At 49.7% G+C, this 27923-nt stretch overlaps 1 protein-coding gene across 1 annotated transcript; it reads right to left on the bottom strand.

The window, feature by feature from the left end:
- Window positions 1-27783, bottom strand: LOC136492976 (uncharacterized). The gene is made up of 16 exons (XM_066488997.1): window positions 27367-27783; window positions 24676-24777; window positions 24482-24548; window positions 23629-23810; window positions 23268-23528; window positions 22504-22587; window positions 22367-22414; window positions 22202-22266; window positions 20949-20997; window positions 17640-17871; window positions 16704-16822; window positions 16410-16490; window positions 16254-16328; window positions 1394-1515; window positions 1139-1289; window positions 1-1056 (listed from the first exon to the last, which is right to left on the bottom strand). The coding sequence occupies exons 1-16, from the start codon at window positions 27739-27741 to the stop codon at window positions 874-876; spliced, it is 2196 nt and encodes a 731-aa protein (XP_066345094.1). The 5' UTR covers window positions 27742-27783; the 3' UTR covers window positions 1-873.
- Window positions 27784-27923: the final 140 nt, after the last annotated feature.

The raw sequence follows: 27923 nt of genomic DNA, 5'->3' as shown, positions 1-27923 counted from the left end.
AGCGTGTCTGTGGGGACTGGGGACGCGGATACCAGAAGTGACCGGCGACAAGGTCTGATCGCGCAGCGTCATGCTGTGATGTCTAATTTTGTTTCAGATTTTGAGTTGTTTGAGCGGTCAGGCACTGGAAGGCCTTACTTTCCGGGAACGTCCGATTGTGGTGAAACGAAACCATCACAGCGTGAAAAACCTGCTGGATCAAATCGAAGGCTGTGGAGAGAGAGCTCCGTGCACCAGCAGCTCCGTACTTCAGCAGAGTACGAGCTGCTGCTCCACGAGTACGGGAGAGATGCCACGTGCCGATGCTTACGAGGCGTGACCTTGCCGTCCCGAGATCCTACCCGACACCAGCCTCCCTCACACTCCCACTGCCAAACATGCTAAAGGCAGCCATCATAACACAGCCTGAATTCTGATCTTCAATATATTTAGACTTGTAAACCATCAGAGACCATGATGCACATTCTGTTTCCTCCACTCACATCCTCCAAATCTGTACAGCTGCACTGTTTTACCCATGCAGAATTGGCAAGGCAAACATATGGGAAAACACGCCTAAATTGTGGAGGGTAAAATTTTGAGAGGCGCCCTAGCCTGTCCTGTTCTAGGCCCAAAAAGGTCAAGCCAAATTTTGGCCTCTTTGGTTGTAGGAAGACATTCTGGCCGGCCAAAATTTTTCTATAGCACAGTTGGACAAAACTCTGTTGGCCAAAACAGCTGTCCCCAATTTGGCTTTCCACAAGCCAAACAGGGGACAATTTTTTGGCTGGCAAAAGCGCGCCCAAATTTTGGTGTGCCCTCCTGGGGCGGGAACTGAACACCACCTAAATCTAGTGGATGCAAATGGATGGTGTTCGGCATCAGGTGAGACTGTTACTGGAGCTTCTGCAACTTCTGTATATCTGATTCTACATCCACCGGAATTTTGAGCAACTCCTGCAACTTGGAAGCTCCTGCATCAAGGTTATTGATTTCTAGGTATCTTTCACTCGGCGATGCAAACAGGACCTCATTTATGTCTTCTTCAAGTTGCAGCGAGTACAGGTGTTCAAAGACCTACAGAAGAAAGTTGCAGTTAATGGGAGTGAGTACAGTATGAGGTATGCAGTGAAAAACATAAGGCCATCACACATCTCACCGCTTTCAGTCTTGAAACAACCATTTCCCTCACTGAAGATGACCGCGAGACTAAATTGATGATAAAAAGGCCGCCCTCCGAAAGGAACTCCTTTGCTTTCATAAGGAAAGGATCTTCGACAAAGTTTTCTGGTGGGCAAGACAGCCCAGAGCTGTGGGAAGAACCATCAGCTTCATGTCAGAGTCTATTTAGAATAAATTGTTTGGTAAAAGAATGGCAATCCAAATAATAGAGGGAGATATGGAAAACAAATACCTTAGATCAGATGAATCAACATCGAGGATAAGTATTTTGATTGCATTTCTGGCACTGCCATTTACTGAATGATTTGCAGCAACACTGTCTTCAATGAACTTGACGCCATCCCCCAAATGCACCTAACATGGGAGAAATGGTAAAATGCAATGAAACTCCATGATAGAAATAAAAGCAAAACGAAAATAAAATAATTCATGTTACTAACACTGGACACATCAGAAGAAAATTGGGACATCTGAATTCTGAACTAGGTTAATCCTTTCTTATACTATGACATAAATGCAAGAAATCAGAACATCCGTCATGCTTTACTAATGAAGTTATCATTTACTTCCATGGTATTGCGGTCACTAGATGTTGCCAAGAAATTAACAAATTACATATTGAGATCACAGTAAGAAGTCCCTACAAAATGTCATTTTGGACATTGATATGGTCTACAAATTTAAGTTTGATTACTGTTACTTTCTAATGTATATGTAAAACATATGAAATTGTAATACTACGATACTACTTTTCATGACAAACCTGGCCATCACCTTCCAATGATAAGTTTTAATTGGCAGGTAACCTAAAATGCCACTTTTCTATGACCAGAGTAAAAATGTTATAATTTGCAACAGAACTTGGCATGTATATTATGTACAAGTACAACATTATGTACATAACATAAATTTTATCAACTTTAGATTCCAAAGTAAAAGGTAGGCAAATCCTCCAACAGTTTTCAATAATTGCTGCATCCATGATATAATCATTCTCTCACAGCTGAATGCTTGCCATTGCCTTTTGGCATCTTCCATAGTATTCAATAATTCAAATTTCTATTGCCTGCCATTAGAAGATCACTGTGCTCTTATGGTACTTTGATGGAACAGGGGCAAAGGCAAATAATTTTTCAATTGGCCAGTCAAAGTTTAAATTAAAAAGCGGTAAGAAATTTTTCAAAACATCAATGGAAATAGTTGAAGTCCAAGTTACTCAAAGGGGGCAGGCCTAGCCTAGGATGGCGACCGGTGATGGCATTACTGCATGCGAGCGAGAACTTCCTTCTCTCGGTGGCGATCGGCTCATCAAGGCACACCGATGAAAGATGCATCCCACACCGGCATGCGACATGAGTCGGCGCCACCTAGCTTGCTGATTTGCCTCTGTTGCGCACGCGCGCTTCGTCGTCGACGTCAAGTACACAGCGACAAAATCGTCAGAGTTTGCTTGTGCCCAGAGCCAAAAGAAACGAAGCAGCTAGCTAGTTTAATTCGGAGAAACAATCTTTGTTTCTAATTACTGGTAGTGCCAATGACAAGCACAGGGATCCTAACAGCAACAGTGTTTAACTTGGGCTCACATTGCTGGGTATCCATCATTTGTGTGTGGTCGGCAGAGACGCACAGGCAACCGCACACACAAATGATGGTGTTATGACCGGCGTCACATATACCAGGCGGAGGCCCATTAGTGGCTGAGCTTGTGCGCCGGCATTAGGGGGCTAACAGCCCATATTATCTATTATTTAGCCTATTTATTAGATATATCCCTTATTTGTGAGAGCTATATATATGGCTTGTAAGACATTTGGATAATTAAGCAGAAACAATCTATTGTTTCCGGCTTCCCCTGGGAGCCGGTAGTTCCTAACCCTAGCCGCCTCTACTGTTCACGCGCGAACAGCGCCGCCGTTACTGTACTGTACCTACGCGAGGGTTAGGGCTACAGCCGCAGCTGCCCATCCTCCACCACGGCGTCCAGCCGCCGGCAGCGAGGTTCCCAGCCTGCTCCACCTCCCTCTCACCCCTACAGACTCCGTGATCTACGCGGTAGGATCCATAATCCTATCAGCCTGGTATCAGACTGCTCAGGAACGATGTCGCAATCTCAGCTGACCTCCTCCTTCCCACCACCACCATCTACCTCCACCGCGCCGCTCCAATCTGCGGCCTCCGAGGTCTCGGAAGGCTCGTCGCTGTCTGCTGCGCCGCTCACGCTCGAGTCCTTGGCGTCTGCGATCATCGACATCAACCGCAACATCGCGTCCATGCAGGCGGCGTGGGCGGGACTCGTCCAGCAGCCCTCCCCACCGCCGTTCTCGACGCCGCCGCTGTCCACGGGGGTTACCGCTGTGACCTCCCAGACGCTGCTTCCGCCCTCGAGTTTCCCTTACGGGATGCCGGTCTCAGGCCCAGGGGTGCCGCTCAATCTTCTTCGCTGGCCGGCCTCGCCGTCCCCGATTCCATCATGGGCGATGGGCTCGGCCGCTCCTCCGGTCTTCGCCACTACCGTCACCCAAGCAGCCGTCGCGCCCGCGCCGTCATCAGCAGTGCCGCAGGTCCTCTCCGGGGGGGTCGACGCCTCCCTCCCCGGGGCACCCACAGCAGCGGATCAGTCCGCAATCTTCGGCGCCCAGGCTGCTCCCAAGTTCTACAAACTCGAGTTCCCCACGTATGACGGCTCCGTCGACCCGCTCAATTGGTTGAACCAATGTGAGCAATTCTTCCGAGGACAGCAGGCGATGGCTTCGCAGCGCACCTGGCTCGCGTCCTATCACATGAAGGGCGCTGCACAGACATGGTACTACGCCCTGGAACAAGACGAGGGCATGCCGCACTGGGAGCGCTTCCGGGAACTCTGCTCCCTCCGCTTTGGGCCGGCTGTACAGGGCACTCGCTTGGCCGAGTTGGCACGTCTGCCGTTCCTCTCCACCGTGCAAGACTACTCCGAGCGCTACAACGCCGTCCTGTGCCATGCCCGTGACCTCTCCCCTCGACAAAAGGCGGAGTTGTACGTGGGGGGGCTCCCGGACCAGATCAAAGTGCATGTGGAGATGCGCACGCCGCGGGACCTACAATCTGCCATGTACTTGGCTCGGGCGTTCGAGCGATGCGTGGCCGTTCCAGCGCCCCCTGCCCCTCAGCGGGGCAACCGCCCTCCTCAACGCCAGGGGCTACCGCCCCTCCCTCGCGCGCCGGGCGCGGCTCCAGTCCCGGGGGGCGCGCTGCCCCCTCCAGCAGTCGGCCCTGCCCCCTCCAGCAGTCGGCCCAGCAGCGGCCAACGCGCCTGCTGCGCGTCCGTTCCGCTGCCTCACCCCGGCGGAGATGGCTGAGCGCCGCCGACAAGGGCTCTGTTTTAATTGTGACGAGCCTTATGTTCGCGGCCACGTCTGCCAGCGCCTGTTCTACGTGGAGTGCGACGACTTCATCGACGACATCGCGGCTGATGACGCTGCTGCGGCTGCCGTCCACTTGGAGGAACCGGCGGCCCCGGAGCTCGCTGGGGCTAATGCTTTCGTCGTCTCTCTTCATGCTGTTGCAGGGATCAGGCCGACAAACTCCATGCTCGTGCAAGTCACCATCAAGGGAGAGCGCTTCCTCGCCCTCCTCGACACCGGGTCCACGCACAACTTCCTCCAGGGTGCTGCCATGCGCCGTCTGGGGCTCTCTCCATCCGGTGGCAAGGATCTTCACGTCACGGTCGCTAATGGTGACCGCCTAGCCTGCGAGGGGATCGCTCGCGCCGTCCCCATCCGCATCGCTGACGAGGACTTCATCATTACGTGCGTTGGTCTGGACCTCGGCGGGTTCGACTTCATCCTCGGTTTCGACTTCCTTCGGACGCTGGGACCCATCTTGTGGGACTGCACCGCCCTCACCATGGCGTTCTGGCGCTACGGTCGGCGAGTCACTTGGCAAGGCGTGGGTGGCTCGGCAACGCCTACCGACCAGCAGCGCTCGGCCACAGCCGCGGTCACCGCCGACCCGGCGCTGCCCCTGCTGGACAGCCTCCTTCAGCAGCACGGCGCCATCTTCGACAAGCCCCGCGGGCTCCCTCCGGCGCGCCCCTACGACCACCGCATTCACCTGCTGCCCGGTACCACGCCGGTGGCGGTGCGCCCTTACCGCTACCCCCAACTCCAGAAGGACGAGCTGGAACGTCAGTGTGCGGAGATGCTCGCACAAGGCATCATTCGACCGAGCACCTCGCCGTTCTCCGCGCCCGTTCTCTTGGTGCGGAAACAAGACAAGTCCTGGCGCTTCTGCATCGACTATCGTGCCCTCAACGCCAAGACCACCAAGGACAAGTTTCCGATTCCAGTGGTGGATGAGCTGCTTGATGAGCTCCATGGTGCGCGTTTCTTCACCAAGCTGGATTTGCGCTCTGGTTATCACCAGGTGCGCATGCACCCCGACGATGTCGCTAAAACGGCGTTCCGCACGCACCATGGCCACTACGAGTTCTTGGTGATGCCGTTCGGTCTCTCCAACGCTCCAGCTACCTTTCAGGCGTTGATGAACGATGTCCTCCGGCCGTATTTGCGCAGGTCTGTGCTGGTATTTTTTGATGACATCCTGATCTACAGTTCCTCCTGGGCCGAACACCTGCAACATGTCAACATCGTCCTCCACGCCCTGCGAGCGCACAACCTCCACCTCAAGCGCTCCAAGTGCTCCTTCGGCGCTGCGTCCGTGGCTTATTTAGGCCATGTTATCTCCAAGGACGGAGTGGCCATGAACGCGGACAAGGTCGCGGCGGTTCATGCGTGGCTGACCCCATGCTCCGCCCGCGGTCTCCGAGGCTTCCTAGGCCTCGCAGGCTACTACAGGAAGTTCATTAAGGATTTCGGCATCATCGCTGCCCCGCTGACACGTCTCTTGCGGCGAGACGCGTTTGCTTGGGACGACGACGCGACCACGGCGTTTGAGGCACTCAAGACCGCCCTCACTACGGGGCCAGTTCTGCAGATGCCTGACTTCGACAGGCTCTTCGTCGTGGATTGCGACGCGTCGGGTGCAGGGTTTGGTGCCGTCCTTCACCAGGGCGCTGGACCCCTCGCCTACTGCAGCCGGCCTTTCGCTGTCCGCCATCTCAAGCTTGCGGCTTATGAGCGCGAACTCATCGGGCTGGTGCAAGCCGTTCGTCATTGGCGACCGTATTTGAGGGGGCGTCACATTTTGGTCCGTACTGATCATTACAGTCTTAAATTTTTGCTTGACCAGCGCTTGTCCACAGTTCCCCAGCATCAGTGGCTCAGCAAGCTTTTCGGCTTCGACTTCGCGGTGGAATATCGCCCGGGCCGCCTCAACACCGTGGCCGACGCACTGTCCCGGCGTGACGCCGAGGCTGTGGACGCTGCAGCAGGCACGGGCGCGGCTAGGGCCATCTCTGGGCCGTCCTTCGCCTTCCTAGATGCGGTCCGCAGCGCTACAGCCAACGCCCCGGACGCGCAGCAGCTGCTGCATCGCCTGCACGCGGGCGACTTGGCGGCGCCATGGCGCGCGGACGCCGGGTTGCTGTTGCATGGCTGGCGTATCTTCGTACCCGACGTCGGTGACCTGCGCCACCAAGTCTTGCAGCTGGCCCATGCGGCTGGACATGAGGGTGTACAGAAGACTCTCCACCGCCTCCGCGCCGACTTCTACATCCCAGGGGATCGCTCCCTAGTCCAGGACTGGGTGCGCACTTGCGCGACGTGCCAGCGCAACAAGACGGAGGCATTCCAGCCGGCCGGGCTGCTCCAGCCGCTGGAGGTGCCTGACCAAGTCTGGGCCGACATCTCCATGGATTTCATCGAAGGGCTGCCCAAGGTTGGCGGGAAATCCGTCATCCTCACCGTCGTCGACCGCTTCTCCAAGTACGCGCATTTTATTGCGCTTGGGCACCCCTACACGGCTACCTCCGTCGCTCGCGCCTTCTTCGACAACGTCGTCCGGCTCCACGGATTCCCTTCGTCGATCGTCAGTGATCGGGACCCCGTGTTCACTGGCCATGTCTGGCGGGATCTCTTCCAGATGGCGGGCGTCAAGCTTCGCATGAGCACCGCCTTTCATCCTCAGACCGACGGCCAGTCGGAGGTGGTCAACAAGGTGATTGCCATGTATCTCCGTTGTGTTACAGGTGACCGGCCAAGGGCGTGGGTGGACTGGCTGTCGTGGGCGGAGTATTGCTACAATACCTCCTTCCACACGGCCCTTCGGATGACTCCCTTTGAGGTGGTCTACGGCCGCCCTCCTCCGCCTATTCTGCCATACAGGCAGGGGTCGGCGAGGACCGACGCCGTCGATAGCCTTCTCCGCGACCGTGATGAGCTGCTGGCAGAGGTGCGCCAACGACTCCTACAGGCGCAGCAGCTGTCCAAGAAGTACTACGACGCCGGCCACCGCGATGTGGAGTTCCAGGTGGGCCATTGGGTGTGGCTGCGCCTCCTCCACCACACCGCACAGTCCCTCGACCCGCGGGCTAAGCGCAAGTTGGGTCCTCGCTATGCTGGTCCGTTCTAGGTGCTGGAACGCATTGGCCGTGTCGCGTACCGCCTCCAGCTGCCTGAGAACGCCCGCATCCACGACGTCTTCCACGTTGGTCTCCTGAAGCCTCACCGCGGCGACCCTCCAGCGACCCCGACCAGTCTCCCTCCGGCCATGGATGGCCGGCTGCTTCCTGCTCCGGCGCGGGCTCTCCGTGCGCTTCAGCGCCGTGGTGTGTGGCAGGTGTTGATCCAGTGGCACGGCCTCCCTGAAGACGACGCTACGTGGGAAACCCTCGACGAGTTCCGCGACCACTTCCCCGACTTCCAGCTCGAGGACGAGCTGTTTGCGCAGGCGGGGAGAGATGTTATGACCGGCGTCACATATACCAGGCGGAGGCCCATTAGTGGCTGAGCTTGTGCGCCGGCATTAGGGGGCTAACAGCCCATATTATCTATTATTTAGCCTATTTATTAGATATATCCCTTATTTGTGAGAGCTATATATATGGCTTGTAAGACATTTGGATAATTAAGCAGAAACAATCGAGTTCCTAACCCTAGCCGCCTCTACTGTTCACGCACGAACAGTGCCGCCGTTACTGTAGCTACGCGAGGGTTAGGGCTACAGCTGCAGCCGCCCATCCTCCACCACGGCGTCCAGCCGCCGGCAGCGAGGTTCCCAGCCTGCTCCACCTCCCTCTCACCCCTACAGACTCCATGATCTACGCGGTAGGATCCGTAATCCTATCAGATGGATACCCAGCAATGTGAGCCCAAGTTAAACCATGTTGTTCAGGTCCCTGTTCTTGTCATTAGCACTACCAGTAATTAGAAACAAAGATCTTTTCTCTGAATTAAACTAGCTAGCTGCTTCATTCCTTTTGGCTCTTGGCACAAGCAAACTCGGACGATTTTGTCGCTGTGTACTTGACGTGCAACATCGACGCCAAAGCGCGTGTGCGCGACAGCGGCAACTCGGCAAGCTAGGTAGCGCCGACTCATGCCGCATGCCGGTGTGGGATGCATTGGCCATCGGTGCGCCTGGACGCAGCCATCGACATCGCCGCATCGCGATTCGCGAGCCGATCGCGGCCTAGGGAAAGGAAGTTCTCGCTCGCATGCAATAATGCCATGCGCCGGTCGCCATCCTAGACTAGGCCTGCCCCCCTGCCCAGTGCTTGCGTATAGGAAAGCTGCTACTCTAGTACTCTGCCTACCCTACAATGAGAAAATCACTTGCTTGGCCCTAAAAAAAGTCCGGCTTTCTTTCTTGGTCCTTTCTTTTTTAAACTTATCTATCTGGCCCGAAAACTATTTTCGGTTACTTATATGGTCCTTCCGTTAGTTTTGGAGACTTAACAATGTTATCTGAGGAAAAAAAGGATGATTTTACCCCTGGTGAAAAATAGATGAAGTGTAGAGTTCAGTTTGTCTGTTTAAAGTTATTGTTGATGCTTAATTAGGCCAACACACCGATAAGGAGCTAGGTCGCTCGATGTAGGGCCTAGCCGACTTTTAGGTCGGCCGGCGCCTTGTTAGCCAAGTAACACACAAGTAGTTGTTCTGCCAGAGGGCAGCTTGGCCTTAGCCGCTTATTCTCATTATATAGAGATAGCAGACTTGGTTTACAAGGAAGAGTTCAACTACTACAGCATATTCTACTGCATAAAGCCGATGCTAACTTAGATACCCAAGGCAACTAGCTGCAAACAGAATTACTGGAAACAGTAAATAGCTAAGATAGATAACTAGATACATAGAGCAGCACTTAGGCTTAACTCTCATTTCTCCCTCTAAGCCTTGTGCTCAGCTTTGGAGGTGATCTGCCTCAGCCCAATCCTCTACCTCATCTCTTGAAACTTGGCTTTTCCTAGTGACATGGTGAGGATGTTTGCCATCTGATCAGTAGTGGCAATGTGGTCTGCCTTGATGCTTCCATCTTCCAGACAGCTTCTGATGAAGTGATACTTGATGCGGATGTGTTTGCTCCTCTCATGGAAGACTGGATTCTTGGACAGAGCTAGAGCAGACTTGCTGTCCACTTTCAGCTCAACCACTTCGACATTTCTGCCGAGGAGCTCTCCCAATAGCCTTGACAGTCATAATGCTTGGGTAGTAGGAGTGGTGGTGGCGATGTACTCGGCTTCACAGCTTGACAGAGCCACCACCTGCTTGAGGGACTGCCAGCTGCCCAAGCAGTTGCCGAGGAAGAACATGGTTCCGCTCGTGCTCCTGCTTGTGTCAATGTCGCTAGCGAGATCGCTGTCGTAGTAGATGACGAAGCGCGCCATGCCGGGAGCCCTTGCGTAGTGCAGACCGTAGTCAAGGGTGCCCGCCACGTACCGAATTATGCGCTTGACTGCCTGCTGGTGCTCCACCGTGGGCCGCTCCATGAACCGGCTCACGTACAAGACGGCGAACGCAAGTCCGACCAGGTGTGCACCAGGTAGAGCAGGCTGCCGATGAGCCGCCGGTAGTGGTAGGATCGACTTCCTCCGCCGTGCTGTGCCGACTAGGCCTGAGTCGCTCCTCCATTGAGGTGTGAGCTGGGTTGCAGCCAACCATGCCGCCGAGCTCGAGGATGTGCTTGGCATAGTGAGTCTGACGGAGGGTGATGCCACTGGCATCTTGGCGCACCTCGACGCTGAGGTAGAAGCAAAGGAGGCCGAGGTCGCTCATGTCGAACGCCTTCTTCATCTGTGCCTTGAACGCCTCCACTTCACTTTCCTCCGCGCCGGTGATGATAAGATCGTCGACGTAGACGCCGACAAGCAGGACAGAGCACCCGCTACCCCGCCGGTACACCACCACCTCATGCGCGCTCTGCTGGAAGCCCATCTCCTTGAGTGTGGCATCCAGCTTCGCGTTCTAGGCGCGCCGCAGGCCGTAGAGCGCCTTGCGCAGGCGGTACACCTTGCCTTCCTGTCCAGCGACAGTGAAGCCTGGTGTTTGTCGCACGTACACCTCCTCCTTGAGGTCGCCGTTGAGGAAGGTGGACTTGACGTCCATGTGGTGGACAGGCCATCCTTCTTGAGCCGCCAGCGCGAGGACACAAACGGATTCCATGCGCCCCACTGGAGCGAACGCGTCGTCGAAGTCGATCCCCTCTTGCTGGACGAAGCCGCGTGCCACTAGTCGCGCCTTGTGCTTGATCACCGCGCCCGACTCGTCCTTCTTCAGCTTATACACCCATTTGAGGGTGATGGCCACCGGGCAGACCAACCAGCTCCCATGTGCGGTTCTGCTCGAGCCTGCCATGTCGGATCATCTTGAGCCTCAGCATAGTTAGCAAGTTCGCTGGCGTGCGTCAGGTGCAGCTGGCTGGCGTGCGTCAGGTGCAGCTGGGGGAAGAGATCGCGCGCCCCCAGGACTGGTGTAGAGTGATCGTCGATGATGTAGGTCATCGTGCAGTAACGGAGAGGCTCATCATTGTAGAAGGCATCTAGAAGATCCTCATCATCCTCCAATTGCGTGGCGAACTCGATCTAGGGCTGCCCGCCGTGGTGCTAGAGTGGCCGTTGCTGCCGATGAAGCTTCGAGCTCCGCCGGATTTGGTGACAGTGAGTGCGGCACAAGTGGTGGCATGGACGATGTCGGAGAAGATGGTCCTGACGCCGCCGGAGAGGCACTCTGTGCTCCCCCTACTTCTCCAGGCCACATGTACTCGATGACGATGCCGAGCCTCCAAGGTCCACCTTTGACCAATCCCAGCCACGGCCTTCATCGAAGACGACGTCGCGCGCCACCCGAACACGTTGGGACACGAGGTCGAGGATGCAGTACGCCTTCACTCCTTCTGCATACCCGATGAAGACGCCGGGCTTGCTACGATCGCCGAGCTTTCCCACCTGGTTTAGCTCCTTGACATAGGCGATGCAGCCGAAAGTGGGAAGATGCCCGACCGCCGGCGAGCACCCGTGCCATGACTCGTAAGGGGTCTTGCCTTGCAAGCTTTTGGTCGGCGAGCGATTGATCACGACCTCCACCCAATATTTGGCCGGCATCCCTCTCTGCTTTAGCAACGCCTGCGCCGTCACAACCACGGTCTGGTTCCGGTGCTCGACGACTCCATTCTGTTATGGCGAGTAGAGGGAGGAGAAGGGGCATTGGATACCCTCATTAGCGCAGTAGGCGGCGAACTCCACAGCGGTGAACTCCCCATCGTTGTCGGTGCGCAGCACCTAGAGCTTGTGGCTGCTTTCCTTCTCTGTAGCCGCCTGCACTTGCTTGATGGCGTCCGCAGCAGCTCCCTTGGTTAGCAGAAGGACCGCCCACATCAAGCGGGACGTGTCGTCCACCAGTAGTAGGAGTAGCGCCGCCCACCTGGAGTCGCCGGTGTCACAGGCCCACAGAGATCGCCATGGACGAGCTCGAGCTGCTCCTGCGCGCGGTACAGGGCCTAACTTGGGAAAACGCCTCCTCTGCTTCGTGGTGATGCAGGTGTCGTAGAGTTGCTCGACGTGGTCGATCACCGGCATCCCGCGCGCCATGGCCTCCTTGCCCAGCTTGTGCAACGCCTCGAATTGGAGATGGCCGAACCGCTCATGCCAGCGCCACACTTCATCATCTCTACGCGCGACGAGGCAGAGTGGCCAAGCCACCTTGAGTTGGAGGACGTAGAGTCGGTTCGGGCCACGACGGGATCTTAACAAGAAGCTGACCACGCCGATCCCAAATCCGGAGCGGGAGAACCCCCTTGTCGATCTCCACCTTCAACCCGCCCTCGTCCAACTGGCCGAGGCTCATGATGGAGTTGTGCAGCGCCGGAATGTAGTAGACTCCGTGCAACACGCGGTGCTCGCCGATCTTGCCCACGAACACAATCGAGCCAACACCCTAAGTCTCCACCCTTGAGGCATCGCCAAACTTGTCCAAGCCACGAACAATGCAGTTGAGGTGGGTAGCGCCGCTATCGAGGTACCAGCCATCTAGCTTGTCCTCGCTGGAGTTGGTGCCGAGGAAGGCGCCTGCTCGCGGCTCGTCGATGTGGAGTTTGGCGGCAGCGAGCTCGGTGCAGAAGTCGGAGGCTTGCACCTAGCCTCCGCTCCCCTCTGCTTCCAGCTCCAGGAAGGTGTGCGCCAGAAACAGAGCAGGTTCCTCGTCCTCCTCTGCTTCCGCCATGTGCACCGCACCACCATGATCGCGTCGAGGCTGGGGGCAGTCCTTGGCCCAGTGGCTAGGCTGGTGACAGTGGAGGCAGGTGTCATCATGGTTCGCCACCGGCGGCTCCTGCCTTGTCTGCCATCGCGCTCCCTTGGGCTTGCCCTTCTTGACGTCGCGCGGACGCCGACGTCGGTCCTTGTCCTTGGATGTGCCGGAGCCTTCCCCCCTCTTCTTCTCCTTCTGCCGAGCAAGCCACTGATCCTCGGTGTACAACAGCTTGTCGCCAATGGAGATCGGCTCGATGGGAGGCGCCTCCTCGCGGTTGTCCACCGCCTTTAGCCTCCCCGTCACCTCCTCGATGGTGAGATCCTCAAAGTCGAGGAGTGTCTCCATCGCGAGCGCGATCTAGGAGTACTTCGGTACAATGCGTAGAAGCTTCTCCACCGCGCGGGCCTCCGTGAGATCATCGTCACCATGGCGCGCCATCTGCTGCATCAGGGTGGAGGCGAAGGGCAAAATAGTCGACTTCCTCACCGGGGCGGAAGGCGAGGTGGTCCTAGTCCTGGTGGAGTCGCTGCAGCGTCGCATCTTGATGCAATCAATGCCGACGCGCGCCACACCTGCTTGGCAGACGCCTTGTCAGCGAGAGTCGCGCCCACCTCTAGAGGAATGTCGGCGAGGAGAGCCTCAACCACCCGCCGGTCGTTGTGGAAGTCGACGCCGTCCTCAACGGCATCCCAGAGTTGTCGGGCCTACATCTTGACCTTCATCAGCAGAAACCACTCGTGATAGTTCGTCTTGGTGAGCATCGGCCACGGCGTCCCCGCTCCGAAGTCCTTGTACACCGTCTGGACCACCGGTGACCCTCGACGGCCTCCGCATCCACGAAGGCGCTCCGGCGAAGGTGATGGAGCACGGCGCCTTGCAGGGCTCCGCGATCCTTGGGGCTGCCTCTCCATCTCCGCGCGCAGCGCAGCAACGGTAGCCACTGCGGCTTTGGCTGCGGCTGCTGCGCCTCGACTGCCTGCGCAGCCGCTGCCTCCGCGGCAGCAAGGCGCACAGCACGGTCGGCGTCCGGGTCCGGCACCGCGCCACAGGGGTTGATCACTGCGCCCACGACGGCGGCGCGGCGCGCTCACTAGAAGTGGACATGGCTGCTCTCCTCACAACACCTAGGTTCTAGATACCAATTGTTGGCCAGGTAACACACAAGTAGTTGTTCGGCCAAAGGGTACCTTGGCCTTAGCCGCTTATTCTCATTGATGGAACATCTATAAGTCTTGTGCTTATCTTAAGAGTAGTTGGTGCTTATGTCAGCATCTTATCATCTATCTTATCCTAATTAGCATCTACTTTAGTAGTTGGAATATGTTGTAGCTTTCTTAAGTTGCAATTTTTGCAATTTTTTCATCCTATATGTACTCAGAAAAATCTTGCCATGGTTTGTGGCTAAGCAATAGAGAAAATCTGCCCCAAACCTGTGCTTTGGTTCCAACAGGAGGGCTGGCGTGTGCACCACATGGACGTCAAGTCCGCCTTCCTCAACGGTGACCTATAGGAGGAGGTCTACGTCCACCAGCCGCCGAGATTCGTCATCCCCGGCAAGGAGAACAAGGTTCTCCGCCTGCGCAAGGCCCACTACCGCTTGCGGCAGGCGCCACGAGCTTGGAACGCCAAGCTGGACTCCACCCTCAAGCAAATGGTGTTCCAGCAGAGTCCTCATGAGGCTGCTGTCTACCGGCAAGGCAAGGGAGGCAATGCCCTATTGGTAGTCGTCTACGTCAATGACTTGGGGATCACCGGCAACAAGGAAGAAGAGGTGGAGGCGTTCAAGGCTCAGATGAAGGCCGCCTTTCAGATGAGTGATCTGGGGCTGCTCTCTTTCTACCTGGGGATCGAGGTCCACCAGGACAGCTCCGGCATCTCCCTCCGCCAGACAGCCTACGCCAAGCGCATCGTCGAGCTGGGCGGACTCACCAGCTGCAACCCAACCCACACTCCCATGGAGGAGAGGCTGAAGCTGAGCCGCGACAGCACGGCGAAGGAGGTTGACGCCACGCAATACCAGTGCATTGTGGGCAGCCTTCGCTACCTCGTCCGCACGTGGCAGGACCTGGCGTTCGCCGTTGGCTACATCAGTCGGTTCATGCAGCGACCGATGACGGAGCATCAGCAGGCCGTCAAGAGGATCCTCCGCTACGTCGAGGGCACCTCCGACTACAGCTTGCACTACCCGAGGTGCCTCGGCACGGAGCACTTCATCGGGTACAGCGACAACGACCTCGCCGACGACATCGACACAAGCAAGAGCACCAGCAGGACGCTGTTCTTCCTCGGCAAGTGTCTGATCAGCTGGCAGTCGGTCAAGCAGCAGGTGGTGGCTCTGTCCAGTTGCGAGGCGGAGTACATCGCTGCCACTACCGCTTCGACTTAGGCTCTCTGGTTGGCTCTCCTGGGCAGAGACGCAGAAGCAGTGGAGCTCAGGGTGGACAACAAGCCCGCCTTAGGCTTGGCGAAGAACCCCGTCTTCCATGAGTGCAGCAAGCATATCCGCATCAAGTACCACTTCATCAGAAGCTGCTTGGATCAGGGGAGCATCAAGGCCGGCTACATCAACACCCAGGACCAGCTCGCCGACTTCCTCACCAGGTCCCTTGGGCGGGTCAAGTTCCAGGAGCTTCGCGCCAGGATTGGGATGGCTCAAATTCCCCAAAAGGCGCCACACAAGACTTAGGGGGAGAATGATAGACATCTATAAGTCTTGTGCTTATCTTAGGAGTAGTTGGTGCTTATGTCAGCATCTTATCATCTATCTTATCCTAATTAGCATCTACTTTAGCATCTACTTTAGTAGTTGGAATATGCTGTAGCTTTCTTAAGTTGCAAGCTATCTATCCTATATGTACTCAGAAAAATCCTGCCATGGTTTGTGGCTAAGAAATAGAGAAAATCTGCCCCAAACCTATGCTTTGGTTCAACACTCTTTATATAGAGATAGCAAACTTGGTTTACAAGGAAGAGTTCAACTACTACAACATATTCTACTGCATAAAGCAGATGCTAACTTAGATGCCAAGGCAACTACAGTAAATAGCTAAGATAGATAACTAGATACATGGAGCAGCACTTAGGCTTAACTCTCATGCCTAGGGTTTGTTCGCACCCGAACCTTGTGCCTCCAGCGATGAACGCTATACGTAAGACACGTCGCTGGAAAAGCCTCCCCAAGAGCGTGATATGCAAGACATGCCAGCAAGGTCTCTCGAGATCCGAAACCCCACACGCCCGGGAGGGACCCCGTCGGGGCGTGCGGCAGCTATGGGCTGCCCTAGCCGGCCTAGCTGTTCTAGAGCTTCGCCGTCGTCGATCCACCGCCCATGCAATGTCGACGAAGAACGAGAAGTAGATGAGAGGTTGTAGATTGATTTTTGTGTCGATTGTGTGTTGGGCCCCTCAATCAGCCATGGCCCTTATATTTATAAGGAGGGGATGATGGGCTCTCGTATGGTAACCAACCTTCAATTGCTCATCCATTGAAAAGCCAAAATATTTCTTTGCTAGCTCAGCCACCAAGGGGTCCAACTCAACCACCTGCAAATTTTGAGAAGTGTGAGCACCTCATTCAATCAATAGTCGAAGATGAAAGCCTTTTCCCCCCTTATTTTCTGTTACCTCAATATCTACGAAAGGAAGACATCTACGGAGAAACATTGGGAAACAACCAGCACCAAGACCTATAACAGTGGTGCTGACCTACAAAATGCAAATTGAATTAACATACAGAATTGTTGTTGTTGCGCACACCATAATAACAAAAAATTACGAACCACTTGTACCACAACAAAGCGGGCATTCAACATTCATGGCATTCAACTACTTTAAGGGACCAACCCTAATAATCTGGGTTCATGGCTTCATGCTCTTAAAGGTTGAATGGTTCACATAGAATAATAGCACAGTACTTACCTTTTCTCCAGATGAAGCAGCACTCAGAGAAGATGCAACTAAAGAAAGCCCAGATATGATACTGCTGTGATATGAGCTACCAAGAAATCTATGGTCAATTCTCAGACTGTTCTTGGATCCTGCATATCAGTAACCAACAATTGGATTTTAAAACAATGAAAGAAAAACAAATGTAATTGTGTTCTTGAATAACTTATTGAATGGGTGAATATAAGTTATCAACAGCTGCTGAAACACTAAGAATCAGGTATCTGTAGTAGTTCTAACATTAAATAAAGAAGAGAACTAGGGGATTTATCATTCCAGATATTTATTATTATTCTTTCTATTATACAAGTAAATCAGACGGTCTTTACAATTCTGGTTAGAACACATATAGATTCTGCAGCAATTGTAGATTATGGGCAAGCATTACAATTACTTTGATAAAAATTTCTGAAGATCCTATGGAGCAATAGATTAAAGAAGACTAACATCACACGTATATCGCGCCGATGAATTGCATTCCAGACAACTATGGTTGCATGTAGCCCAGTGAGCAGTTAAACTGAACAAATATTCACAAAGTAACTACATAGACAGAAATTTAGCTACAGCCCATGGCAATGAATAAGAACTACAAGTGACACATCTGCCATATAGAAATATGTGATATACGGTGTGGTCTCTCCATAAAATCTAAGAAAATGAGCAACATTTGGAATGTAAGAACTACGTTATCAGCTAAACAGGAACACTTTAATTGTGAATCTATGATTTTTAAAGAGAACCAAACTCTGCAACACAAGTATTAGACTGTGCACACACATGACCTCAACAGAAGGTACTAAGAGCAAGGATATCAACTAGTGTCGATTAAACCAATGAGTATGGCAAGCAAGCACCGCAAAGCACCTTGCACATTAAAATTTACACAAAAAAAGAAACAGAGCAGACCCTTTTTCTGGTTCCTTCTTTTTTTAGATGTTGCAGATGCACTTTTGTTCTTTTTGTCTATTTCATCACTGGGAGGATCTCTGATTAGCAACGCTTCAGATTGCACTAAACCAGAACTTCTTCCAAAAATAAGGCGCCGGAACATTTTCTCAGACATGGAACCTTGGTCTCCATCAGCATTTTCATAGACAACATCTTCCACAACCATTGGACCAGTTATTTCTGAAGTTGCCTTCCAAATGCAACACAAAAGATCAGCTGAGAAGGTTATGCAGGTATGCGACTCAGCTATAATTAGACATTACAACTAAGAAGTTAACCGTGATGGTATGGCCTTGAGGCTGTGGGGATTAGTAATAAGAATGAGACGTGGCTGTTCAGGCCTCAGGGTTCTGGACCTCGCAAGCAGCCAGGAAAGAAGCACACAGGCCACAGGGAGAAAGAAGGAAAAAGGAAGGAGGGATGGGGGAGCAAGAGGTTCCACGTAATCCCTTAGTGGCCTTTACTCATTGACTCCTCTTTATATAAAGCATCCTAACAATAAGATCTAATAGATAGAGAGCGCTTTAAGGGGTTGTATGAGTCATCTAAACTCTTTTTTTCTTAATATAATGATATGCAGCTCTCCTGTGTGTCCGAAGAAAAAAGAATAGAGAGCAATCCAATCAATTAGCTTAACTTTAAAAACAAGGAATATCTTGATAAAAATAAGACCCCCCCCCCCCCCCCCCCCAAACTTAACGGCCAAAGAAACAGGAGCCATCCTACTTGAGGCCCACCATAACATGAACCATGCGGCTTTGAGAAATTTAAAGAAAATTCTAGAATGATACAAAGTATATCAATCGGTAAGGTGCACAGTCAGTTCAAACCCAAAGAGTATAAAGGACCATCTACTCCATATGGCCCATGAGGCTCTCTATATATATTAATCTCCATTACTGGAGTCATTATCTTCTCAAACCTTCAAGGTTAGTAACATCAAACATTAGCAAGTATGCTACTCACATAACATTGATTCTTTCTGGAGCCAGGTTACACAAGACAATGTAATGTAGTGGACTCAAACAAAAAAAAACAAATTGGGTCAAAGTCATCAATTACTGATGCCCAAACACGGAATATTCTGATTCATTCCATAACTAGCATGGAATGGAGATTCATGGTTTAGGGACTCAAGTTTTGGCAGTTTTTTTGGTGTATATACTACGTTTGAGTACGAAGGAAGGAGAGACGGACATTTATAGGATGGCTAGGGCTCGCGATAGGAAGACAAGGGACTTCAACCAAGTCAAGTGCATAAAGGATGAGAGGGAGCATCTCTTGGTGAAGGAGGATGAGATCAGACATTGATGGCAAGAGTATTTTGATAAATTGTTCAATGGTGAGAACAAGAACACCACCGTTCAGCTGGACGACTCGTTTGATGACACTAACAGGCGCTTTGTGCGGAGGATTCAAGAATCGGAGGTCAAAAAAGCCTTGAAAAGGATGAAAGGGGGCAAAGCGATGGGCCCTGATGGTATCCCAATCAAGGTGTGGAGATGTCTCGAGGATATAGCTATAGTATGGCTAACCAAGATGTTCAACAATATCTTTTGATCGAACAAGATGCCTGAGTGGAGAAGAAGCATATTGGTACCAATCTTCAAGAACAAGGGAGATATCCAAAGTTGTACTAATTATCGGGGAATTAAGTTGATGAGCCACTCTATGAAGTTATGGGAGAGAGTCATCGAGCAGCGCCTGCGAGGAACGACGCAGATATCAGCAAACCAATTTGGTTTCATGCCCGGAAGGTCAACCACAGAAGCAATCTTCTTAATAAGACAGGTTATGGAGCTGTTTAGAGAGCAGAAGAAGGACCTCCACTTGGTTTTCATTGACTTGGAGAAGGCTTATGACAAGATACCAAGAAATGTTATGTGGTGGTCTTTGGACAAACATAAAGTCCCATCAAAGTACGTGACCCTCATCAAGGACATGTACAACAATGTTGTGACTAGTGTTCGAACAAACGATGGTAACACAGATTACTTCCTGATTAAAATTGGACTTCAACAAGAGTTAGCCTTAAGCCCGTATCTCTTTGCCTTGGTAATGGATGAGGTTACCAGGAACATACAAGGGGATATCCCTTGGTGTATGTTGTTCGCTGATGATGTAGTGTTAGTGGACTAAAGCCAGACGGGAGTAAATAGGAAACTCGAGTTATGGCGGCAGACTCTTAGTTTAAAGGTTTTAGATTGAGCAGAACTAAAACCGAATACATGAGATGCGACTTTGGCAGAGCTGCACAGGAGGGAGATGTGAGTTTGGAAGGTCAAGTAGTGCCTAAGAATGATACCTTTTGCTATCTGGGATCGATGCTACAGAGGGATGGAAATATTGATGCAGACGTTAGCCATAGAATCAAAGCAGGGTGGATCAAGTGGCGACAAGCTTCTAGCATTCTCTATGACAAGAGAGTACCACAAAAGTTAAAAGGCAAGTTTTATAGAACGGTGATTAGACCGGCTATATTGTATGGAGCAAAATGTTGGCCTACAAAGATTCGACATGTTCAACAACTGAGTGTTGCAGAAATGCGTATATTGCGATGGATTTGTGGTCACACAGGAATGGACCGAGTTAGGAACGATGATATACGTGATCGCCTAGGGGTACCATCAATTGAAGAAAAGCTTGTCCAACATCGGTTGAGGTGGTTTGGCCATGTCCAAAGAAGACCTCCAGAGGCACCAGCGCATTGTGGAGTCCTAAGCCAAGATAATAATATGAGGAGAGATAGAGGAAGACCGAAATTGACATAGAGGGAGGCAATAAAAAGAGATTTGAAAGCTTAAGATATACCTAGAGATCTATGTTTGAATAGGAGGTCATGGAAAGCAGCTATTGAAGTGCCTGAACCGTGACTTAGGGCTCTTGGTGGGTTTCAACTCTAGCCTACCCCAACTTGCTTGGGACTAAAAGGTTATGTTGTTGTTGCTGCTGCTGCTGTTGTTGTTTGACTCAGTACAGTCTCCAAAACTAGACTGACTTTTAATTTCTATTATACTACAATGTCTGTCACAACAAATTCTAACCATAATACTTCCTAATGTGACCAAAGGGATGCTACTTTTTGAATAAATAAATTTACATCATGTGAGGCCATGGTTGAAGATTGCAAGGTCTGACTATTCAAATGTGTCAACGCCTTGTAGAATTAAATGAAGGAAATACAATAAGAAAATTCGATTAAATAGCCCTTCCTAATCAACTCCATAATTAGCTAAACTAAACAGTGGCTTTTAGAGAAAATTATACCTCTTGCAGAATATGTCTTTGTTTAACACCATCACCTGCCATCATGAACCTGCAGGATTGTTGGCATACCATAACCACAAGATCAAATATCTCAATTAAATTTTCAAAGAACAAAATCAATTAAAGAAAAAAAAAGTTCAACAGTGCTCATTGGGATTCAATTTGGTCATGCAAACAATTGTACACAAGCACTTAAGTGTCTGCTTTACTAATATCATCTGTAAAAGTGGCTGGCACTTCCACTGACTGAAGAAGACAAAATGACATGTCATTTTTTTTAGTAAAAATGCAACTGCATATTTGTTGCAGTCTGGAACAAATGATGAATCATGTATCTCCCTTAAGTATCAATAGTATGATATTCTGGCATATACTTCTTTTGAGGTATAATAGTCAGGGGTCTTTGGGTAATAATAGTCAGGGGTATTAGTATAATTTCCTAGTCTAGGATTTCCCTCTTGTGTCTCATGTACTCTATATATGGCTCCTATTGGGCCTCAATACAATCATCCAATTCAGATTCCATTATTCGTAACAGGAATCACCGTAATGATTGTGTTTTCAATGGGAACAACCCTAGTATCCAGCGTGTTGTTAAGCAAATCCTTGAAGAGACACGCCTATGGGAGTATGGGGCCTTGCAGGTGCTAGAGGTCTTGCCCGTCTAGAGGTTGCTAATAGATAATAAGATGTTGGTGTTTGTTGGGTCGGGTTGTCATGGTTTGGTGTAAAAGGCACGGTTGCTTCCAGTACGAGTTTGTAAGAGTGTATGTTTGTGTGAGTGTGGTGGGTGTGCTGTAATTTATTTATTTCTCCTTAATGCAATGATACGCAGCTCTCCTGCCTATTCTACAAAAAAAAAAAGCTCAACCAACCTACAAGGAACTAGGTGGTACTGCAAAAAAACAAAAAATTGAAAACCAAGTTCTTTGGAAAGGGTTCAGTTCCCACCAACTGAGCTAGTTCAGTTCCTATCTTTACAAAAAAAAAAGGATCACGAGAGAATATAAACAAATCAAACTGATTTAGTATCAACAGACCTCCATTCAAACCATGCAACTGTTATTCTAATAATCAAAGTTAAAACCTTATCATAGTCCTTGGATAGTACCCGTATTTGTTCAAACTACAAACTCTTAAGAGCGTGGTTTAATAATTTGTTGAATTTTCATTATGGTCTGAACATTGCAAATGCCAACATTTTAGTAAGAAATGGTGATGACTGTCCAGTTATAGAAAGCATTAAGACATACGGTATAGGGGCCTCCTCTTCAGGATTTCCAGGTTCTAAATCCTTAACAAGGGGAGATAAATCCTTCTGGAAATAGCAAAACAATAATATCAGGACAGGGATCATATTAAAATAGGAGCCTTTGGCAATCTCTCAAGTCTAAACAATGTGATAACAGAAACACCACCTTAATAATATCCATGTCGATATTTGCATGTCTGCTGTCCAAGAAAACCTAACATAAAGTTGAATAGAAATCCAGTCACATAAACCCAAAATAGCAATGTCATAATAACACTGCGTTTGCACTCGTAATAACTGTACCATAATTAGACGGGCAGCCTTTGCACTTTCAACAACATGCCACTGTCCTTCTTCTGAAGAAAATAGCCATTCCTGAGCCCGAGCCTGAAATCAATTGTGTTCCTTAGCGATTTTCGAGCCCAAGGAACTAGAGTTTTTTGTTACTTATAGCTAGCTATAGCCGCAGCGTTACTATAAATCCATTTGTAGAACAACAGTTCATTTGCATTAAATCAAGCATATTTGTGTCATTTTTTTTCTCAAACACGCAGGAGGGCTGCGCATCATTGTTCTAAGAATAAAAAAGTGGAAGAACCATATACACACTCCCTAGAAACCAAAAACCCTTGACCTATATTTATGACATTATTTCAATCGGCATAACACAGTTTTAATCTAATTTGGCATCTCGGACATGCCACATTGGTGCTGCTGCATTATCCCCAGGCTATAGAGAATAGGAAAACTAGGATATTAATTAAGGTCGCATTCCCACTTAAATTGGTGTAAGGAGCACAAGTTGAAGACTTCCATCAGAAAAGAAGTGGATTCAGAAAATGGAAATGAACCCACACCAACCCCAGAAGAACAAAGAATTCCAGCATAGTTTACAATACTTCCTCAGTGGTCTTTCGATCTTGTTTTATCAAGATAAAGCATCCACTTATTCGACTTAATTCTTTCAAGAAAGAAACGATAAAGGAGAAGATCAGCGGGAGATTCAGTTAACCAACTAATAGTAAATACTAAAAAACAACAATGCAAATTGACAACATATAACAGACCTTAGGCACAATAAAAACTCCACAGTGGTATACAAATGTTTCTGTTTGCTTCTTGGCATCCAATAAAATAGCCTTGTAGCAATATAGCGAAGTTTCCTGTTCACCAAGAATGAACTGCCTCCTTTGTCCTGGGACAATCACTTTCAGATCTCCTATAGCTCCTAGCTGAAGATCTCGCAATGAGAGCAGTACATCAACACCAGATGAGTATGACTCCCGGATGATGTTCTCGTTTCCAAGAGCACGAATCACAGCATTTGCCTGTAGCATCAAAGCACAGAAGATACAAGTGACTAGATGAACAAATATCCTGAGCAGAGTCAAATCATTCATATAGTTCACCAGAAGAATATAAAAGTACCTGTCTCATGTTACAGTATTCAGCAGATTGATCCAATGATGATTTTATTGTTTGAGCTACACCCATCTTCCCTTTTACCATGACCACCATGAATGTCTGGAAGGCAGATTTTTCAGAGGACTCACTAGCTATAGCTTGAACACTCATATCCCATCCAAATCTGAACTCAGACAAAAGAAGCGCTGCAAGAAGGGAAAAGGGAAAACATCGTAGGTAAAGTACCACTATTCAATTATCATTGTTGTTCAAGACTCCATATAAAATTTTAAAGTTTCTTGACCACTAGTATCGGAGAATCTTGATGGGCAGCATGAAAACACCAGAAACGTTGTTTAAAATGGTTCAATGGTCTTGTAACCTTTGAAATTATACTACTCCCTCTGTTTCTTTTTATAAGGCATAGTAAGAGTGAGAAAAGTCTTTAGAAGTATATACTTGGCATCAGTTACTCTTACAATATATCACCAATTGCTGGAAAATCAATTTGTATTAGAAGATATGTGAATCTACAGATATTGCTTTTATGTCCTAAGCATACATGTAATTTGAGTAATCATTGGTCAAAATTTACGAAGTTTGACTTTTCCAAATCCTAACGCACCCTACATTTTGAAACGGAGGTAGTTACATGTAATTATAGATGTTGATGCTCAGAGTTTCACTTGATAATTAAGGGGGGAAACTCAGTAAAAGCATTTACAGGAAAACAAAATGAAAGAAGCCTTGTTAAAAGCTTCAAAACAAAATTTAAACAAAAAAAAAGAATCAAACTTGAAATCAGGAAGATGTATAAGAGACCAATAAAAACTAATATGAAAAGGAAAATAAAAGGCGAGAATTGACAGAAAATAACCTAAAACATGGGATTCTGCAAGGGTAAGGCACACAAACTTCCCTCCTGGTTTCATAACTCTCTTGGCCTGCAAAAGATGCCTGCTCAGTCATACATATCACCAAGAAAATAGCATTTCCATTGGGATCAACAGATCTATCCATTACAACAACTAAAAAAGAGCATCCAAATTCAGCATAAATCCACCGATATACCTCATTTAGATATTTTATCCCCAGTTTTGTCCCAACCCCTGGCTCCATAAGAGCATCCAATCCTCCTTTATCAAGAATCACATCAAATGACCCATCTGCAAACTGGTAATTTCATATGTCAGATAGTTTTAATAGGAAATATGTATTAAGCATTGCTGGATTTATCATGAATCGTGAATGAAAAAAATCCAGGTATGAAGGTAAATGCCCCATGTGCAAAATGGCATTTAGATATGTCAAGTAACTGTGACAAGACGTGTGTATTAGAAATAGTGGACACATACAGCATAAAAACTGACCAGTAATCCAGTATGGCATCAATAAATTGCAAATTAGCAATTCAATGTCAGATATTTTTTATTGAAAATATATCAATTGAAAAATAAAGCACATCAAACTAAGTTTAGGAGCACCTAGCAATTATTAATGGAGAGGGTCAAAGACAAACTATAAAATAGGTAGGACATGAAAATTTAGAAAACAGTTTAGGCAACAGAGAAAGTTCACCATACATTGAACGAGGTATAACAAAATAAAGCCCAGCAGGTATAGTACAGGGTCATTCAGAATCTCAATCAAACAAAACAGTTTCCCTTGGTTTGGTTTCATCTACCATGCGGCAGAAGCTGAATCAACACTATAGTACAATGTTTTAAAGGCGGTAAGGCGAGGCGAGGCGAGCGACCCCCTTCCGGACGCCTAGGTGAATAAGGCAACCGCCTAGGCGACGCCATATAAACATATTAATATATAAGTTAACTAAAAATTCAGAAGCAAATCAGACATTAATATTGCCAATTCTTAGCATGTAATACAATAATAAGTGGTCCTACTAGACTACTAGTACACAACATCAAGTAGTAAGGTAGCAACTCTGAGATCTCTCATCTCTTAATGGCCATAAACTAGTCTCTAGTGACATAATATAACATAATTAATAGTGATGCACTGCTGCTAGGAACTGAAATCTCTAATCAATGTCATCTAGGGATGTTGTGACCTCCTTCTAGTTTCCAAGTCATCTCTCATCTCCTTTCTAATTGCAGTAGTAGTCATTGTGCATTTTTTTGTATCTCCAAAGCCACCAGCCAGATGTTGCTTCAACCTTTTTATCCCTCCATAAAATGAGTGACCACATAGGGTGCATGTCACCACATCTCTGTTACAAAGGTTTGGCTAGTAGGCATACTTCCACCCTGGATCTGAACTTGCCATTGTGCTATCAACTGTGAACACAAGAATTAAAGAACTAATAAAGAACAGCACGTGGAAAGGAATCAGCAGTCCACTCCACTCTGCATCTATGGACCAAAGGAGCAGGGGTAAAAACAGAGCAGCAGCGAGCAGGGTTGAAAACAGAGGAGCAGAGAACAAGGCAGGCAAGATTCGACCTTCAAGAGAGGAGAGAGGACAAGAAGAGGGAGAGAAGAGACATACAGGCAAGCAAAGCGCAAGCTGGACACCATGAAGAGCACAGGACCGACGAGTCCGTCCAATCCCCCCTTCCTGAGTGGAAATCGACGAGCCGCGCGCGGCGCATCGGTGGGATGCGTGAGCGCGCAGGGTAGCGGAACCTGGCAGGTGCGGTGGATTTCTTCTCTCGGTCTCTCCTCCCCTTCTTATCCCTTTTCTTTCCCAAAAATCCGCGCCCGATTTCCTTCAGATCCCAGCGCGCGAATCCTTCCCGCGCGGAAGCGGGATGTGCCAGGCGGGAGATACTTCTTTCCCGCGCTGGCTTCCCGCCACGCAAGGCGACCGCCGCAGCCTCCATGGCGACGCCCTGAACGCCTAACGCGAAAGGCGGACGCCTAGGACGGGAAGGTGGACGCCATACGACCACATAGTTAGGCGATCCCAACACCCAGAAACTTTCCTCACCTGGACGCCTAGGCGACGCCGGCGACGCCTTTAAAACATTGCTATAGTACCTTGTCAAAGCTACCTTAGGGTGACAACCTCGTACGGACGCACTGGAACTCATGCACTGAAAATCTGGTATCAACCAAATGTACCTCAACTGTGTGTGTTGCCTACTCAAATCGCCCAGAAACACTGAGCTCATGGATCAATTATTGACATGCTAGGTGATAGACAATAAACTCAGATAGACGCTACACTGACACTATACCCAGTAATCAATAGCATCTCCATAACACCATCATGTCTGATATTGGAGCATTGCAATTTGCAAAGCAGAAACTAATAATAGCTCCAACATTATCATTAAGCTCAAAGTTTACGATTCTAACTAACTAGTACTCCCTCAGTTCCAAATTATAAACCACTTTGGTTTTGTCCTAAGTCAAACTTCTCTAACTTTGGCCACGTTCATAGAAATATACATTGGCATCTATACTGTAATACCAAATAAGTTCACTCTCAACACATTGCATGGTGAATTGAATAAAACTAATTTGATGTTATAAATATTAGTATATTTTTTCTATGGACTATAGTCAAAATTAGAGGTTTAATTTTGGCTGCCACAGTGACTTATAATTTGGAACAGAGCATATACAAGAATTTCAAATTTTCAACTAAACTCCATCACTACAACTACCAAACTACCAATGTCCCAAATTAAAATTATTCCCGTGACAAACAACGGCATTGCCGGTAAACCCAAAATCCAAGCTCGACATAAACCAGCCCAGCCCATACACCGCAGTCTATGTAACACACGGATTGTACCTGCATGTCGGTCATGTCCATGACGCGCCAGCGCATCTCTGGCCGCGCGCGTGCGTGACGGCGGAGCATGTCGGCCACGACGACGCGGGAGAAATCGATGTTGGTGATGCGGCGGAACCCCGCGTCGTAGAGCCGCTCCGAGAGCGCCGAGCTCCCACACGCCGGCACCAGGATCTCCTGGGCCGACCCCGCCTCCGCCGTGGCGCCGCTGTCCCCGAGGAGGGCGAGGAGCGGGGCCCGGAAGTTAGGCCACTCCGCGTACCACTCAAAATTGTCCCCCGTGCCGCGGAGCGCGAAGAACTTGTCCCAGTTCTTCCGCGATGTGAAGTCGCCAAGCGTGCCTAGGATCGCCGGAGGCGGCGTCGTGGTCGCCATGCGTGGAAACCCTAGCTTAGGTAGGGGTTTAGGAATGCTCGGAGGTAAACTAGGATTGACCCATCAGTCACGAGAGGGTACAGAAGACAGGACAAGGGTCAGTGTGGAGCGAAAAGTGCCGTTACCTCCCCGAACCGTCCGATCTGGAATCAAGGCTCAACAATATTCACGGAGGACAAGGG

Source organism: Miscanthus floridulus, chromosome 11 (assembly GCF_019320115.1).
Source record: "Miscanthus floridulus cultivar M001 chromosome 11, ASM1932011v1, whole genome shotgun sequence".
In the NCBI taxonomy this organism is placed as follows: domain Eukaryota; kingdom Viridiplantae; phylum Streptophyta; class Magnoliopsida; order Poales; family Poaceae; genus Miscanthus; species Miscanthus floridulus.
The sequence above is the reverse complement of the archived record's forward strand: the minus strand, read 5'-3'. Positions and strand labels throughout refer to the sequence as shown.

Bases quoted from the DNA above. Each gene is read 5' to 3' on its own strand.
- LOC136492976 (XM_066488997.1), bottom strand. From the start codon at position 27,741: ATGGCGACCACGACGCCGCCTCCGGCGATCCTAGGCACGCTTGGCGAC. The intron at 22,588-23,267 runs GTCTGTTATATG...AATTGATTTCAG, and splicing joins GAGTTTTTATTGTGCCTAAG to GCTCGGGCTCAGGAATGGCT. The intron at 1,516-16,253 runs GTTGGTTACCAT...CTCCCATGTTAG, and splicing joins CAATGGATGAGCAATTGAAG to GTGCATTTGGGGGATGGCGT.